General features: G+C 51.1%; 1 protein-coding gene across 1 annotated transcript; it reads right to left on the bottom strand.

Annotated features, from left to right (window-relative positions):
* Nucleotides 1–13,735: 13,735 nt before the first annotated feature.
* On the bottom strand, nt 13,736–15,968 carry PDXP (pyridoxal phosphatase). The gene is made up of 2 exons (XM_026039918.1): nt 15,398–15,968; nt 13,736–14,943 (listed from the first exon to the last, which is right to left on the bottom strand). The coding sequence occupies exons 1-2, from the start codon at nt 15,966–15,968 to the stop codon at nt 14,618–14,620; spliced, it is 897 nt and encodes a 298-aa protein (XP_025895703.1). The 3' UTR covers nt 13,736–14,617.
* Nucleotides 15,969–16,381: the final 413 nt, after the last annotated feature.

Genomic DNA, 16,381 nt, shown 5'->3' on the forward strand with positions numbered 1-16,381 from the left:
GCAGGGGTACGTTTTTTCTCTCATGATTTCTCTTTAGCCTTGCTGTGGGAGCTGCAGGTCAAAGCAGGTCTTGTGCGAAGCCCCTCAGAACAATTCCTCTGACACCCTTCTATTCTCTTCTCCCAGCTACAACTCCCGTACTCCGGGCTGAGGCAGGATAAAGGCCTCCAGGCATTTCTGAGTGTGGGCTGAAATGAAGCATGTGCCTGTATGGCGCAATCTGCATGGAGGCAACAGCTAGACTCAGTGGGTATTCTGGGCTCAGAGTTTTCTGAGAAGTGTCGGGCTGGTGGCACTTCTCAGAAGTGGTTTCCTTGCTGTGAGTGGTGCCTGAACAAGGCTGATGGAAGGAAATGGGTAGACAGAAATCAAGTGAAGCAGAGTTTGAAGGAAGTCCAATTTAGGCAACCTGCAAGATCAACAAACTAACTGGAAAAGAAAGAAAGAAGGAAAGAAAGAAGGAAAGAAGGAAAGAAAGAAGGAAAGAAGGAAAGAAAGAGAGAGAACAACCAACTCAGAAATCAAAATATGCTTTTATCTGTGCCGGTATGCAGAAAGAGTAGCTGGGAAAGTTCAGACAGTTTTGATGGGTCATCTTCACTCTAGCAATCACTCCACTCCATCTTCTAATCTATTTTGTTGTCTGTGAAACAGAGTTACAATCTCATTTCCATGCGCCTGTCAAGATTTGCATGTGCATGTGAGTCTTAAATCTTACCATCTAAGAGTTTTCTCTTGCAGGTGGATTGACTTCAAAAACAATGGACATCTGAGAGGTACCAGCCTCCAGGCTTTTGGGGATTTGCTCGAGAAGCGGGGGCCGGGGAGGATATGTCATTTCATTCCCACAAGATTGAATAGGCAAGAACAGGCATCAGCCGTGCCTTTCCTGGAGAGAAACAAGTATGGGGAAACAGTTTCAGGCCCTGTCCCCCAAATACACCGCTTCTTAACAATAGCATTGTCAGCAAGGACTTGTGCTGTGTGTCAGGGTACCCCAAGACCCTTAGGGATTTATCTGATCCCTGACAAGACACAGGGAGAAATGCCATTCTGACAGCATTTCCAGCTTTGGAAACAAAGACAATTTTTCTCTCTTTGTGGTGGCCTGTTTATTTGGGCTAAAGGGAAAGAGAAGCAGCAGAGAACAGAAAATGGCCTTTCAGCACATGGTGCTTTATTTGGCTGCCCTTGAGGTGCAAGCGAGGCAGTATGAGGCAGAGCCTTCACAAGCAGGGAAGGTTTTACCTGTTGAGCAAGTCAAGGAGAACCTGTGCTCACGGACAGGSAGCAAGGCTGGCATGGCAAAGCGGTGGCAGAGAAAGGGATCTGTCGTGGCTGGCAGGCCAGAGCGTCTGGGAAATCAGCCTGTTAAGCACACAGGAGCTCTTCTCCAACAGCAAAGGTTCAAATCCAAGGAGGGTACCACGAAACATGGGAAATCTGCTGGACAGGCAGCTGAAGATGGTGAAGGCCCTCAGTCTTCCCTAGGCAGTTCTTTGCCCATGCTACTTGGCTACCTGTGTTGGCTCTGAGGCCTTCGAAGCTTCCTTAGGTGCTGCTCTTCTCTACAGATGTCCCAGCCACTATCTTGGCCTAGGTGATTACAGAGAAAATACGGTTCCCCCTGAGCAACTCTACCACCTCGTGCCAGTCCAGCTGCCCTGAAGGCCATGGTGGGGGAATGTCATACCAACACCTTCGCCCACTTGCCTCCCTGCAGCGTTAATCCCAGCCAGTAGCCCTGATCTCAGCTGGTGGAGGAACATAGGACCATACTGCTTGACTCACTCAATGGGTAAAACCTTCCCCACCTATGAAGTCTCTCCCATGTTCATTACTCCCTGCCTCTGAGCCAAGGATGTGTTTGACTGCCTTTCTGGCAGCTCCAGGAGGGGGTCTGACTGGGCCTAGAGAATTGCTATTCTCCAGAGTTTTGTTGTTTTGTTTGTCTTGCAGGGTGCCTAAATTGGACTTCATTCAGACTCTGCTTCACTTGATTTCTATCTGTGCATTTCCTTCCTGCTTTGGTGCAGATCCTGGAAGTAACACACAGGGAGCACAGAGATACCCTTTCCTTTATGTGCCCTGGTGACAACAGTGGACCAGGAAGCAGAGGGACGCTCATGCAGGACAACCACTACTGTTGGGCTCCTGGCTCTTTCTCTTCTGCCTCCCGCCTGGCTGTGCTAGGGCCCACCAACAACAATGTCATGACCCTGTCTGGGCAATGGGACCTACCCCTTTGCACCTACTTATACCCCTACATTTGCACTAAGCTGCCTAGCCTCATGGCCTGGACTACTGCAGCAGCTGCTGACTGTCCTGCTGCTTTGGGCTTGCTGTTTGYCCACAGGGACTCCTCTGTGAGAAGGGAGCGAGAAAGAGTTGAATTCTCCCTGACCAGGCAGTACTCTGCTATCCAAAACCCCTCAAGCACAGCCTTGGAGGCAAGGAGCTGCTGCCGTGCAGCAGAGTTACTCAGTGGTGCTAGTACAGGCTGGAAGGGGAAATAAAGGCAGGAGGTGACATGATGGTTGAAACTCCTGAAACTGTCCTTTGAGTTTGGCAGTTGGAGAGGTCAGAGAAGTTCAGCCAAGTTATAGAGAAAGAAGTGGAGATATGAGTCATGTTCTTACCCCAGACATCTGGGGCACTTCCTGTGAGGGTAGGACACTTTGTGAGAGGGAGCTAGACTTACCTGGCACCTATCTTCTTCTCTTCTTGTTTTATACAATGTCCATTAAACTGAGGCTTCCTGAAAAACACCTGTTTAAGTTTCCAAAATAGCCAAGAGAGCCCTGTGAGCTTTTAATAGTCTATATTCAGAAGTTCTCTAGGCAGTTCAAGCTGTTTCAGTTGCTGTGTTGCGAAACATTTGCATGAGGGCTCTTTCATGAAGTCTTGAGGGTTCAAGAAAGCCTGAGACAGGCATTTCACGCAGAAGGATTTTGTGGAAAGAACTGCAGCTSTGCAGCCGTGAGAAGGTGTAGCAAATGAGTAAGATGGCAAGAAGAGAAGAACCAACAGTGGCCTTTCTAGCTTTGGAACAACTCTCATTCAGCAAGAGAAAATCTGGTGCTTCTAGGACCTAAATGCATTGTGAAGAAAACAAGGTTAGGATCCATGATAGGATCGCTTCATTCAGCCAGCAGTGGAGCTAGACTAGTGTTTCCAACTTATCAAACCCTTGRCCTGGGGAAGAGGTAGGCCAGGTTGCTGCAATTACTTGGATAGCCTAATGCAGCTGCATGGACTGGAGGAACAGCTGTTTCTCCAGTGATCTGCTTTCAAACAGCCCAGGGCTGTGGGCACATGAAGGGGTTTGGATGTGGCCTGGAGGGTGGCTACGCTGCTTGTAGCACTGATAGTTATCATGTGACAGAGCTAGTTTGCAGGAAAACTTTATCTCCTCATGGAGTGATGAATACCTCTGAGAAGTTGGAACACATGGGGCCTTGGGATGCAAAACCAGGAGACAAAGAGAAATGTGAACCCTAGAGAAAAAGATCAGTATTAGATGAGGGTGAAATGGTRTCCAGGAACCAAAGCCCCTTCCTTTCAACCGAATATTAAGCCYAGTCTGCCAAATCGAATCCCAAAGTAGGACTCTACAGCACTGTGGTGGGAGCATAGGGTGCTGCCTGGCCCACCCCTTCACATGCTCACCCAGCCTTGGGGTTCATGGGCTTTCAAAAAGGGCTACTATGGTTTGGGTCAGGTCAGATTCAAAATGCATGGCTGAAACTTCTTTAAGCAGGCAAAGACCAGAGCAAGTCCTACCGAAGCTGATAGGATACAGCTGCCCGGGAGATGCTGTCGAGGATTGGGCCTGGATGCTGACTAACTACCAGGTGAGTCAGAATTTCCTCTCTGGGAAACTGGAGCTCTTCCGCTCTGGCCACATTTACACTGCGGTGGGAGAATGTAAATAGCTCCTTGACAGGAGAAGGCCTCTGCCAGATGGCTTTCAGCTGGACAGGAGGCAATGCAACAACAGAGCTATCTGCTTACACCAATGTTCGACCTCCTCCAGGCCCAAACAAAGGCTTTAGGAGCTGCAAAAAGGCCAAGTTTAGCATCTGCGATCAAAAAATGTCTGTTTCTTAGCTTCATTGGGGAACAGATGTTTCTACCCCTCAGAAGGAAACTGRTATGTTTTGGGTCTGCACTGCTGTTCCCATAAGCAGAAGCTGGTGAAGATGCACAGCCACACAGAAAGCAGCTGTGCTCCTCAGGAGCAGGAGGGTGGCCGCCAGCTCAGAGTGATGCTCCCTGCAGGGAAACAGGATGGTATCTGTGAAAGGCAGGTTCTCTACAAGGAGCTTGCCAGCAGTGGGATGGACACAATCTGTAGGAAATAGGTGGCCTGGTGTGCAGGCCTACTACAGTAAAGGTGCTTGCCCTCTTCAGGGAAACTCACGAATGGCTCAAAAAGTGTTGCTTTTGCCTTTTTTACCTGGTCTGCCATGGACTAACTGTCGTCCGACAAAAGCAGAATACCACCCCTCTGACTTTGCAGGGCCTCCTTCTATTTTAACAACTGAGTCTATCCTAACAACTCTGTCTCAGCTTGGCTCCCCAGAGACCCAGCACCATGTCAGACAGGGCTGTAGCATGGTGGGTACATGCCTTGGGCAGGAGAAAAGTGAATTCTAGGGAGAAGGTGGAAAGTAGGATATGCGGTACGGATTACAGCTGAACATATCTTTTTTATTTTTKGCAGGGTGGGGGAGTTGTTTCTAAGCACAAGATACTCTGGTCCCTCCAAGAGGCTGAAACATGAAATGCAGTCTGTATTTTTTCACCTTTCTTTTTTAAAGCCACATTTTTTAGTCTCCTGGGTGTGTCTCCTGGTCTTCTGGATGTGCTTCTGGAAACACTTAAGACCTTCACTAAGGAAAATTAGATGGTACTCTAATACTAGGAGAGGGGAGAGAGACGTTTTAAAAGGCCTGTGGTAGGCTGCAGCAACAACCAAGATGATGGCAGTAAGGCCTAGAAGTGTAGCACAAGCATGAGAAGTAGAGTTGGTCTGACCCAGTGGAAATAGGATGATGGGTGAGTAGGTGGTGTCCTTGGGATGAGAATGGAGATCCTGACCTTGCAGGACAGCRAGAGACTTCCTAAGGCATCCCTGTCTCCAGAGGGATGGCCCATAGCTCAGGGCATGCCAACACTCACCACTCCCTTTTGGTTGCCACAGCACCCTCTTCACATTTCGGCCTTGCCATTGCCCTCCAGAGCAGTTTCGACAGGCTGTTTTGCAGAGCGCTGTTGCACTCACTATTGTCACAGCAAAACTATGCTTGCCTGGATCATGTCCTGCCTCTCCTTGAGAAAGGCAGAGCCTTTGGCACCCGCTCTGGGAGAGCCCTGYGCGGTAGGTGGCACCCAGCCAAGATGGCTCCCCTTGTTCCTGCTGCTGATAACATCTGAACACCACACCAGCTTTGGGTGGACTGTGTCCCTGGCCRCCTCAGTTTGTACACGGGGCAAGCACAAACAGGCTGCATTTCCCTACCGGTGTGTCTCAGCTCTGCTCRGAAGAGCCTGTCCACAGAGCTGCAGAGCTCCCTCTCTGCGGTCCCTTGACTTCCCAGGGGTGCCCAGCCTAACTTCGCTGCCAGCCGTGCAGTGCTGACTACAGGCTGTCTGACCGCAGCGCTGGCTCTCCTGGGGCCAGGCTGGCTGAGCAGGCTGTGGTGGCAACGGCGCGGGGTGGTGGCTGCCCCGCTCCAGCCCCTGGCTGTGGATGAGTGTCTACAGCTTCATCCCTTTGAAACACTGTCCCTCGGGGCTGCTGTTCCAGAGCAAACCAGACAGGCCTCCTTGAATGAACTGGGATGAAGGTGAGGACTGTGTTACAGCAGCACCGGTGAGCAGGGATGTGTACGTGCAGCTTCCCAGCAGCTCACAAACAGCAGTCCCAGCTACTCTCCTTTCCCACGCCTTGCCAAACATCCAGAGTRGCAGAGGAGAAGGGCCGCTTCCCAGCTGCACTGTGAAATGCGCCTGGATTAAGAATGATCATGGAGCCTGGTTTAATAATYGTTTTCCACGAGGGTCAGGGAAAGGATGCTACATTTGAATTTGGGATTGCTTGGTGGGCCTCTGCCCACTCCTTAAGATTCCAGCCTACCACCCAGTGTTGATAACACTTTTCCCTGGGTGTCTGGATAACAGAAAAGAGCCTTTAAAATCATCAGTACCCAGCATGGTTCATCAGATCACTTCTTGCAGGCTCAGTACCTTCTCTTGTAGGAGCCAGGAACTGGCATGAACTTGGCCAATGTGGCAGCAACAGCCAGCAGGACTGGGCACAGCCTCAGAAAGTGCTGTGGATGGCTCACAAGAGTCACTTTGCCCCTTTTTCAGAGTTCAAGTCCATTTCACCGGGCATTTGAAACTGCTATGGGCTTTACAGCAGTGCCTAGAAGGAGCAGGACCTTCTTCAGTTTCCTACATGGCCTGGAAAATGCAAAATCTGATTCTGGTAGCTGTGCAGCTGATGCAATGTGTGCGAACCAGCAACGAGAGTGTCTGGAATCCATTAAAGGATGAAGGAAGAGCTGCTTAAGGTTKTTATTGAAGGGAGAATGACATGCAGGCTGGAAAGCATACACCTACAACATTTAAAYGATATGGCATGCATGGAAGGCATAGTCTCACTAGGAACAGCTGGAGGCATCACAGGAGATAACAGCCCCTAGCACACCACAGTTCAACACAGACGGAGCTGATTAAATACATACGAAGAGAGGCCGTGACTTGGCTTCAGACTACAGGATTTTCAGGCACATTTTGTGTGGTTTGCTCTTCAGGACACAGCGTTGTGCTCACTGGCAACCAGGCTGCCCTGAATAGAGAGACTGCGTGACCAAGCCAGTGCCAAACAGGGCTGTGTGGTGAAGCGGGGAAGTACTGGGATGAGAAACAACTCTGGAGCAKAGAGCTGTAGACATGGGGTGACTGCTGCACCCTGGGGTGCCAGGAACAGTTGGAAGCCTTGCAGTTTTGACAATGGCCAGTGAAAGAAGGTTACCCCAGAAGCACAGTCAAAACCGCCTGCAGTTACAAATCAGACTTTTCCACCCTTGGGAAGGGGTTTTGTTCAACAATCCAGAGGAAGGCAAGTTTTGAATGTGTGCAAGGACAGAACTTCACATTCTTTATCCTGGCAGCTGTCATTTACTATCCCATATTTAACTGAGCTCACATTTACCAGGGTAACACTCCAAAAGACCATACTACCTTGTCCCCCCACCTTTGGCTGTTTGCCACTGCCTTGCACTAACTCTGCATTTGTGGTAGCATTCCTGCAGTTGACCATTAGACTGATAAGAAAATCACAGCTTTTTCTCCAGGCAGCTTATGTTGGCTGCAGAGCTATGGACCAACTATGACACGGAATCTCCTGCTCCTTTCCTTTTACAAGATACACAGGAAGCAGAGAAAATGAAGTCTTCTGAAAAGCAGTTTCAGCTGCCATACCTCCTTTCTATCCAATTTCCAACTTTTTTTTTTTTTTTTTTTTTTTTGAATCCTGTCTTGCTCAACACTGTGGCCTCTAGGTGTTACCTGCCTGTGTGTCAAAGGACGTGGTAAGAACTTGTGGTGCTTCATGGGTGGATGTTGGTGGCAACTCACAACTCATGCTCTACTGGTGCATGAAAATGGCAGCAGAGTCCCTGATAGTTGCAGTGGACAAGGGAGAGGAAAGTGGCGATTTGATCCATATCGCTTGCTGATTCATCTCAGCCACCCTAATGGGGAGAATTCATCTTCTACTTCCAGATTTATTTTCTGGGTAGTCCAGGAAATAGGAGAATAAAAGCTGATTTCCTCTAGCTGAGAGCTCAATGAAGGCAGATAATAGCTAACTTAATAGTGATGTTTAATGTACTTACTGTGGCTACCACAGCATCTGAGTCCAAGAGAGAAGGAGCAGCTAATGAGGAGCCTTTGTAGTGTGCCTGTTATGCATCACAGAACATTGCTGGTGCGAGGGGGTACTGAACAGGATATCTCAGCATTGCTGAGCTTGGAGGTCTGCTGCCAGACCTCCAAGTCCAAGGGCAACTTGTAGTCTCCTTTCCCAGAAAAAGCACAGCTGAGTTACCTTCCTATATCTCCAACAGGGCTCAGATAGAAGATTTTCCTGCTGCTGTTCGCTGCATGATATGTGCTGTTCTGGAGAGCTTACCTCACACCTACAGCTCTAATAACTGCAGAGGTTTGTGTTGTGACAGCAAGCAGGAACAAGGTCTGCTCCAGAGCTTGTCCGTTAAGAGGTACACCAGCTGGGAGCACGTGCTACTTGCCATCTCCAGGCATGGATTAACCGTTCTGGACCCAGGGAATGAGTGTGCTTCAGTGCAGGGGGACCATGCTGTTCACAGAACGAACCATCAGAGTGACAGCTGAACCTTCAGAATGAGGAAAATCACTTCTGTAGAAAGTTCTCCTGAGCATCCTTAACATAGGGATGCCAAAACAGATCACTGGGAAAAAGCAGCTGAAAACTTCCATCAACAGTTGGCTTTCCAGCAACACTGTCTCAAGGAGATACAGTGTGACACATGGCCAAACAGGAATCCAACACAACATGGCACAGCTCAGTGATCCATGTCCTTCCACCTGTGAAACTGTAGAAGAAAGTTAATGAGACTGACTGTGGTGAATTGCAAGACCATGAACATCACAAAGCTCAGCAGTCTAAGCTCTCCACCATGACAGTACGGCCACCTCCATGAGATATTGTCAGTCTCCAGGTTACTAAGGACTTCACCTCGTTCCACCTCGTGGTCTCTGACTGGAGTGCTGCAGGGGAACATGTCACCATCCCTTACACCTCAGCCCTCAAGCTTTGTAGCAGCACAAACAGGAGCTGGCGCTGCTCTATACTGCTCATAAGGTCTGCTTATCAAGATGGGCTGAATCAGCACCCTCCACACACTACAGCAGAGGACACTAACTTGAGAACTCCTCTGCTTCACAAGGAACGGGCAGCTTGCAAGGGTTGYGACCACCATTGCTCTAGCAGGGTAGGCAGGTGTAGGGTTGGGAATCTGAGGAAGCGGACCACAAATACTCAGTTTCACCCGACATCTGTACTGAGGAAAACAACTACTTACTTGCACACAAGCAGGAGTAGTACAACAGCAGAATACACCTCGAGGAAACAGAAAACTGTACCCAAGTCATTTCAGAATACTTGAAACAAGCATTAAATCGATTCCTTCCCACAAATTTTAACCAGCCACTGCTTTCTGTGCTGCTTCTGTGGAAGCCAGGGTAGAGGTTCAGTAAAGGTTGCTGGGCACAGAKCTCCGAGCAGCCAGAGTCCCACTCACTCCTAGAGGGCAGTTTTGGGCCGCAGCTTCTAAGCTTCTTTGAGCTAGCACTAGCTTTGCAGCAGAGTCAACCTGACTTTTGCAAAGCCTGTTTAAAAGCCCTGGGGTTTTAAGCCGAGGACTGCAGCTATTATGATTATGGCAGGGTGGCTTGAGGTGTTTCCTCAAAGCTTTGAGTTTTCAGTGCGAGGTTCCCTTGCGCAGCTGCCTGAGACAGCCTGCCCCGTGCTCAGACCTTGCTGATGCTTTGCTGCAGCAGCAAGCAGAAGCTACAACAGTCAGTGCTAGTCTTTAAATTGGMGTTTACTTGCTCTCAACTGGTTCACATGTCTGGGATTTCATAGGGATTATGTAGAAAGCCAAAAGAACTTGTCTACCAGGAACACTTCCAATACATTATCCATGTACAGTTTCCATGCGGACAAAGCCTAACAATACAGCAGCGGTCCCCATACTTGCATAGCCATGAAAGTCTCCTGGGCTGCTTGGCGAGTTTGCTGGGGGCAGAGTCCTCACAGTGAAAGAARGTTAGAAGGGAAGGAATGGGTAATGACAAAGGGATGGGAAAGGGGTATCTGAAAGCTGATGTTACAGGGAGGAAGTGGCCATGCCTCATGTGAGGAGCAAGGAGAGAAGCTCTGCTGGGAAGAAGGGACCTGTACCCATGACATTACTAGAAGTGCAGGTGCTGGTTGCCTCCTGAAGGCAGGCAGTAACAGGCCATGCAAGAGCAGGAATTCTTATGTTCTCCTCCCTGTTCCAGGTGCTGCGGGACAGGGTGGTGCCAGAGGTTCCTGCCTTGGCAAAAGGGAGTTTCACATCAGGTTAGGCAAGTATCGAGCAAGTTCTTAGGATCATGATTCTTCGTTGGCTCTGGAGAAACTTTCCCATGCAAAAAACCTCCTCTGATTTGCTAGTCCCAGTACCTTCCATATCCTCCCATTTCTCTTACTGCATCATATGGCTGAACGCCAGGAACATTGCAGCCAGGATGATCACAAGTCCCTCATATTAAAGGTATCCACTTGTGATTTACACCTTTGGCCTATATTGAGGGCCACTTGCTGTCTTCCTGCAGTGTAAAGAAATATGTGTAGTATAGAAACAAAGAAGTAAAGAAATATATGTAGCATAGTATATTGTAGAAAGCAATATGTGTAACTATATGTGTATGTGTAGCTTTAGAAAGGAACATAGAAAGGACCTGCTAATACATTGATTCTAGTAGGGAAAAAAAATAAGGCATGACAAAGAATATTTCAAACTAGGGGATACCAGGTTACTGCAGTCTCTGTGCCCTAGAAGTCAGGCAGGTGACAGCAGTTGAACCAGAGATCACGAAGCAGTACAGGAAAGCAGTGGACGGGCACAGAGGAGCATATGCAGACTGCCTCCAAGTTACTGACTTCAAAGAAATGAAATTGAAGGAAAGGACCTGAAGGGGTAACATCCTGCAGACACAGGCAGGCTAGCCTGGTCATTAATCTGACCCTTTTCCTCACTGCCACAGGCTCCCAAAAGTTCAGGGAGATTTCGCCCAACTCTCAGCCTCCTCCACCCTTCTGTGCTCAAGGGTGTCTAGAGCCTGGGTGGTGACATGAAGCKGCCTCCCATGGTCACGTAGCTCTCACCAAGCCAGGGGAACATGGGCATCCTTAGCCTCTCCCTGGGCCTGCTCCAGAACAGTGGATGCTCTGCAGGTTGCTGCTTGCATCACCCAACCAGAGGTTGCCACAGTAACCACACTTAATGTGTGGAGGAATATGGGGTTCCCTGGCTAACAGGGAGGCTGCTCCTGGTCARGGTGTTGTCTTTGTTGCACAGCAGGAAAGAACAGTGCAGTTTTCCAAAGGTGCGAAAATAAATTCCTTTCTCTGCATTACACCAAGCCAGGCTTCCCACCTACTCCTGCTCTCCTGCTTCCACGGTTTTGCTCTTCTCAGCCCTGTTCWCTCTGGCAGTTGCGCTGCTTTGATTAAACAACAAACACAAGAAAGAAGAAGTGCCTAAGACCAACGGACCAGGCTAGCCAGGCATCARCTGTCACTTGCTTCAGCCTCAACAGCAGACATGCTCTGCAGGCCCCCAGGCCCAACCCAGGGTAGGAAYCAGCATCAGGCCATGGGCTGATCTCCATAAACACTGCACAGCCTTTAGCACTGGCTGGATGCCCGAAGGGCTTGCATGGAGAGCTGACCATCCCATGGGCACCCTAGGAAGCGGGAGGTTTCTAGTAAGATCTCTTCTCACCATCATTGTGCACAGTGGAGAAGGTAGCAGGAGGAAGCCACACATCCCAAAGTTCAGCGAGCCTGATGATGATGATGATGATGTTAACAGTATTGCTGCTCCCACCCCCGTTCAGTTTGGGGATGGAGCAGCCACCCACCGGCTCGAGGCAGCACTTAACCCTCCCACTGCATTCCTGGAGAGGGGAGGCACTTTCTGGGCACTGATAGTGGCCTCAGTTGCCAAAGAGAAAGCCGGAGTCAAGGGAGCAGCCAAGCACAGGCTGTGGGGCTGTTACAATCCACTCAACTGCTAGAAGCTCTGTGTATCCTTGTGTGCCACATTATCCGTGTTACCTCCAGCCTGCTGGTTATGACAGCTTGAAAGGAGAGAAGGAATGATGCAGAGGAGCACAAGGAGTTTTCACCCGCAGATAAAAAAAGGGGGAATTCCTGGGTAGGCTCTTACTGAGCACGGTCCCCTCTGTGCACACACATCTAATGGACTTGTAATTTACAGACAGGCTGAGAGTTCACAGCCGTGACTCAAACTCACACCAGAGGTGCTCGGAGATCCAGCCTGGTATGAGAGCCGAGTTCTACAAAATAAATTGGCGTCTGCTTACGTSTAGTTAGAATTAGCAGAGACTTTGCTCTGCTCGGTGATACAAGTGTTGATCAGATGCTCATTAAGTGAGTACGGTTCCTCGGAGAGTCTAATTAGAGATGGAAGAGAAAGATACACAAAGGGAACCCACTAAGATGAGAGGCAGTCTTTGGAGTATTTGAAGCCTAATTTTTTATTATTATTATTATTTATTTGGAGTCCTAACTTATCTTGAAAAATGCCATTATGTTGCATCTAGTTCTATCACAGACCTAATACAGTAATAASTTATACCTATAACTTTATATACATATATTTGAAAACTTATAGTTTTTATATATAAAAAATATAAAACAACTTATCTACTGAAGGTTGGTTATCAGGGAACAACCATTAAAGAGGTCAGACTAGAGGACAGACTTTGATCCCTTCTGGGGCAGGAGACAAAGTACATTTGTAGGATTTCCACCACTTTTCTTAACCAAATAAAACCAAATTTTCTCCTTGTCTCAGATTGCAGTCAAACTAAGGCGAACAAGACAGTGACTGCCAGTCCAGCAAAGGTCACCTCCAAGGATGTGGCRAGACCCAATTCCCCTTCACTCATGGCTCAGTATTGCTGAGAAGGGCCACAGCAGCCTCTCTGGAGCAGCTCTCTGCCCTCTCCCAGCCAGATGAGGGCAATGGAGACACCCCATCCCTGCACGGTCCCACATACAGAAGAGCTGGGCACCACCGCGTGTGGCTGTAGCGATGGAAGAGGCTGCGTGAGCAGCAGGGATCTCACGTGCTTAGTGACAGAAACCACGGTGTCCTGGTGAGGAGTCAGCCTTGCTAGAAAGCAAAAAGAACTGGGCCAAGTTTGCATCGCTCACTTCTCCAATTCCCCCGTGCAGACACCACTCAGCTGTTTGCCCTAGGCCATAGCCACGCAGGCCACTTCCAGCCTAGTTTGAAGCTGTGTATTTTGAGACCAGCCCTCAGTAAGACACAGCAGGAAACAACGGCCTAAGAAGGTAAAACATGGTCCACAAGATGCTGTCCATCCCTCTTCTGCCTACCGAGCGCAGCCTTCAGAGTAAAAGTCCTTCCACGTCCTGCTCAGTCAGATGGAGTCTGTAGGGGATCARAGATGCCCAGGTCACTCTCACCTTGATGGTTCCAGCACAACATAGACCACAGGCAGAAAAAAATAAATAAAGAGGCCACTTCCAGCCTATGCTCACATTTTATTATGTACAGAGACATGGCGAGTGAGTGTAAGAACATCAATATGRGACATGGACAGCAAAGTGAGGCCCAAAGGCACTGCCCCCTGTCCCCTTGGCACAACCAGTCAGCATAATTTATACAAATAATACAATATTTGAATATTTGAATAATATAAGTTATATATATTTAAATAATATAAGTTAAGTTCAATAAATAAGATAAATTAAAATCCAAAAAAAAAAGTAGAAAGACAAAGCAATACGGAATGATTGTGAGGGCTGTGACACACTGACAGCAGTGATAATACCAACAACACCCCACCTGCACACCAGTGGCTGGAGCACAGACCCCCAGCAGCCCTTTTCTCACCATGCTATGGCAAAATCCACTGAGCAGGGGGAAAGGGAGAGCCATGTGGTCCATCACTGCTCTCTGTTCTTGATCTAGGGGCCCTCTCCCCTTCACAAGCCCCTTGGGAGGGCAACAGGGTTAAAAAAAAAGAAAATTACAATCACAGAACCACTGTGCACAGTCACAGCCTGCCTGAATTGTTTGGCACAGAAACGGACAGTCTGTCTCCTCGTTCTACAGTCCTTCAGACACCAGCATAATTATTAAAGAAACCACAGCAGGGGGTTGGAGGGAAACATCTCTGAGGAACAGGGGATAGAAGAGGTGGGGCTCCCTTTCACTCGTGCTTGTGGGAGGCTCATTCATGGCTTCAGAGCCCTGACACGCTCCTTCTGGCACTGCCCGAGACAGAGAGGGTGACAAGACAGCTGATACCCTGGCAAGGAGGAGGTTACTACAAGGAGTGCAGGGGCTGCAGCTCGGAAGAGTTACATGACAGAAGGGACAGCAGTAAAAGGCCACCACTGATTCTCTAGGAGAAAAATAAACAAGACAGACGGTCCCTAGCAGGGACAGATGCCACAGCCACACTCTGATTTGGCTCCCATCATGCTCAAGGCCGCTCCAGCTCTCTTTCAGAGATGCTGGCAGCTGGCAAGGAGGCAGAGAAGGATTCTGTCATGGAAAGGAGACAATCTGAACACTGTTCTCCTGCTTCCCCCACTGTCTTTGCCCCTAAAGAAGGGTACTGGAATGTGAGAAAAAAAAAAAAATTGAGGAAATAGGGCTGAAAGAGAGAGTGGGGAACAGATGGAGATCTGGGATAAGGAATCCAATCAGTTTCCCCTCACATATACCAAACACTACTCATCCAGGCCTGGTATCAAGTCTGCAATGCTGTCCACATAGTAATTGGGCACGAGATCCTTGGCAGCAGCGCTGTCACTGGCCATATAGGCCTGTGCCTCTTCCAAGCGGGAGACTCCCGTCAGGGTAAGGATGGTGGAGAGGCCGCAGTTCTTGCCGAAGAGGATATCTGTCTCCAGGCGGTCTCCAACCATGAGGGTGCGGGAGGGGTCTACACCGAAGCGCTCCACGATGCAATCAAACATGTAGGTGTTCGGCTTCCCCACCACCAGCGCCTTGCGGCCAGAGGCAGTTTCCACTGCTGCTGTGAGACTGCCCGTCCCTGGGAGGAGCAGAAAAAGAAATGGCTGCGAGGGAACCACACGCTGGCTACAGGCAGCCCAGCATCTTGCGCTACGTGAGATGACTACATAGGCTGTGGAGCCGCAAGCAGCAGAGCATCGCTCTGAGCATCTGAGCCTCTGARTGACACGCGAGAGAGATGGTGCTTAGTCCTGGTGCTTAGTAAACTGTTTCACCCAAGCTTTGCATGGCAGATCCCACAAGGGACAACCCTTCCACTAGACACCTGAGCCAGCTCCTAGTGTGGTACCACCGAGGAGGCAGCGACAGGCCCGGGAAAAGGCACAAAGCCTAAGGGAGGCCAGTGGTCAAACCTGGCGAGGCCGCAGCCCCGCGCACCCACCACCCCTGGGACGGGCTGTGGGAGACCCCCGGGGGCACCAGGGCCGCCTGGCACGAGGCCCCCGGGGGGCAGGGGCGGCGAGGGGGCTCACCGGGGGTGCGCTGGCCGTCGCTGAGCGGGTGCCAGGGGTCGGGGTCGGTGGCCACCAGGAGGCACTGCGGGTCGCGCAGGTAGCCGCAGGCCTGCGCCAGCTTGGCGAAGGTGAACTGGTCGTCGTAGCCCACGAGGACGGCGCGCACGGGCCCGGCGTCGCCGCAGCCCTGCTCGCCCTCGCCCGCCAGGCGCAGCCCGGCGTCGCGCACCTCGCCGCGCAGCCCCTCGCCGCCCAGCACGAAGACGCGGCCGGGCTCGGCGCCGCCGCCCAGGCGCTGCCGCAGGAAGAGCGCGGAGCAGAGCGCCGAGCTGAAGACCTGCTCGGCGCGGACGCCGCGGAAGCCGAGGCGGCTGAAGCGCCGCTCCAGCTCGGCCACGGAGCGGCGGCTGTTGTTGCTCACGAAGAGCGTGGCCTTGCCGCTGCGCCGCAGCCGCTCCAGCAGCTCGGGGGCGCCGGGCACGGCCCGCTCGCCCGCCCACAGCACGCCGTCGCAGTCGAAGAGCAGCCCCTGCGCGGGGCCCAGCACCTCACGCAGGCCCGCGCCGCTCAGCCGCCGGCAGCCCGCCATGCCGCCGCCGCCAACCGTCCCAACGGCCGCCGCGCGCCGCCAATCCGCGCGCCGCCGTCCGCACCGGGACCCGCCCGCAGCACCGCCCGCCGCACGGGACAACCAATGAGGGACGCGGCGCGGGCGGAGTGACGGCGGCAGCGCCCAGTCAGCTCGAGGGGAAGGGGCGGGGAGGGCGTTGGCGACGCGACAGCAGCGGTGAGACGCTCGCGGCTGGGGGGCGGGGTCCGAGAGTGGCAGCCGCGTTGTCCTATTAGCTGCTGGGAAAGACTCGAGGAGGCGGGGCAAAGCCTGACTGCGCTTGCGCATTGGCTAACGTGCCACCCCAGCCACCTCYTCCTGCGGGTGTCGCCATGGCAACGTGCGGGAGCAGAGCGCCCCGTGGCGGCCTGTGGCGAGCAGGGCCCYATGGC

This window comes from Nothoprocta perdicaria, unplaced genomic scaffold (assembly GCF_003342845.1).
Source record: "Nothoprocta perdicaria isolate Ctin4 unplaced genomic scaffold, notPer1 scaffold_244, whole genome shotgun sequence".
In the NCBI taxonomy this organism is placed as follows: domain Eukaryota; kingdom Metazoa; phylum Chordata; class Aves; order Tinamiformes; family Tinamidae; genus Nothoprocta; species Nothoprocta perdicaria.

Coding starts and splice junctions, on each gene's coding strand:
- PDXP (XM_026039918.1), bottom strand. CDS start 15,968: ATGGCGGGCTGCCGGCGGCTGAGCGGCGCGGGCCTGCGTGAGGTGCTG. Junction 14,944..15,397: donor CGACGGCCAGCGCACCCCCG/GTGAGCCCCCTC, acceptor TGCTCCTCCCAG/GGACGGGCAGTCTCACAGCA.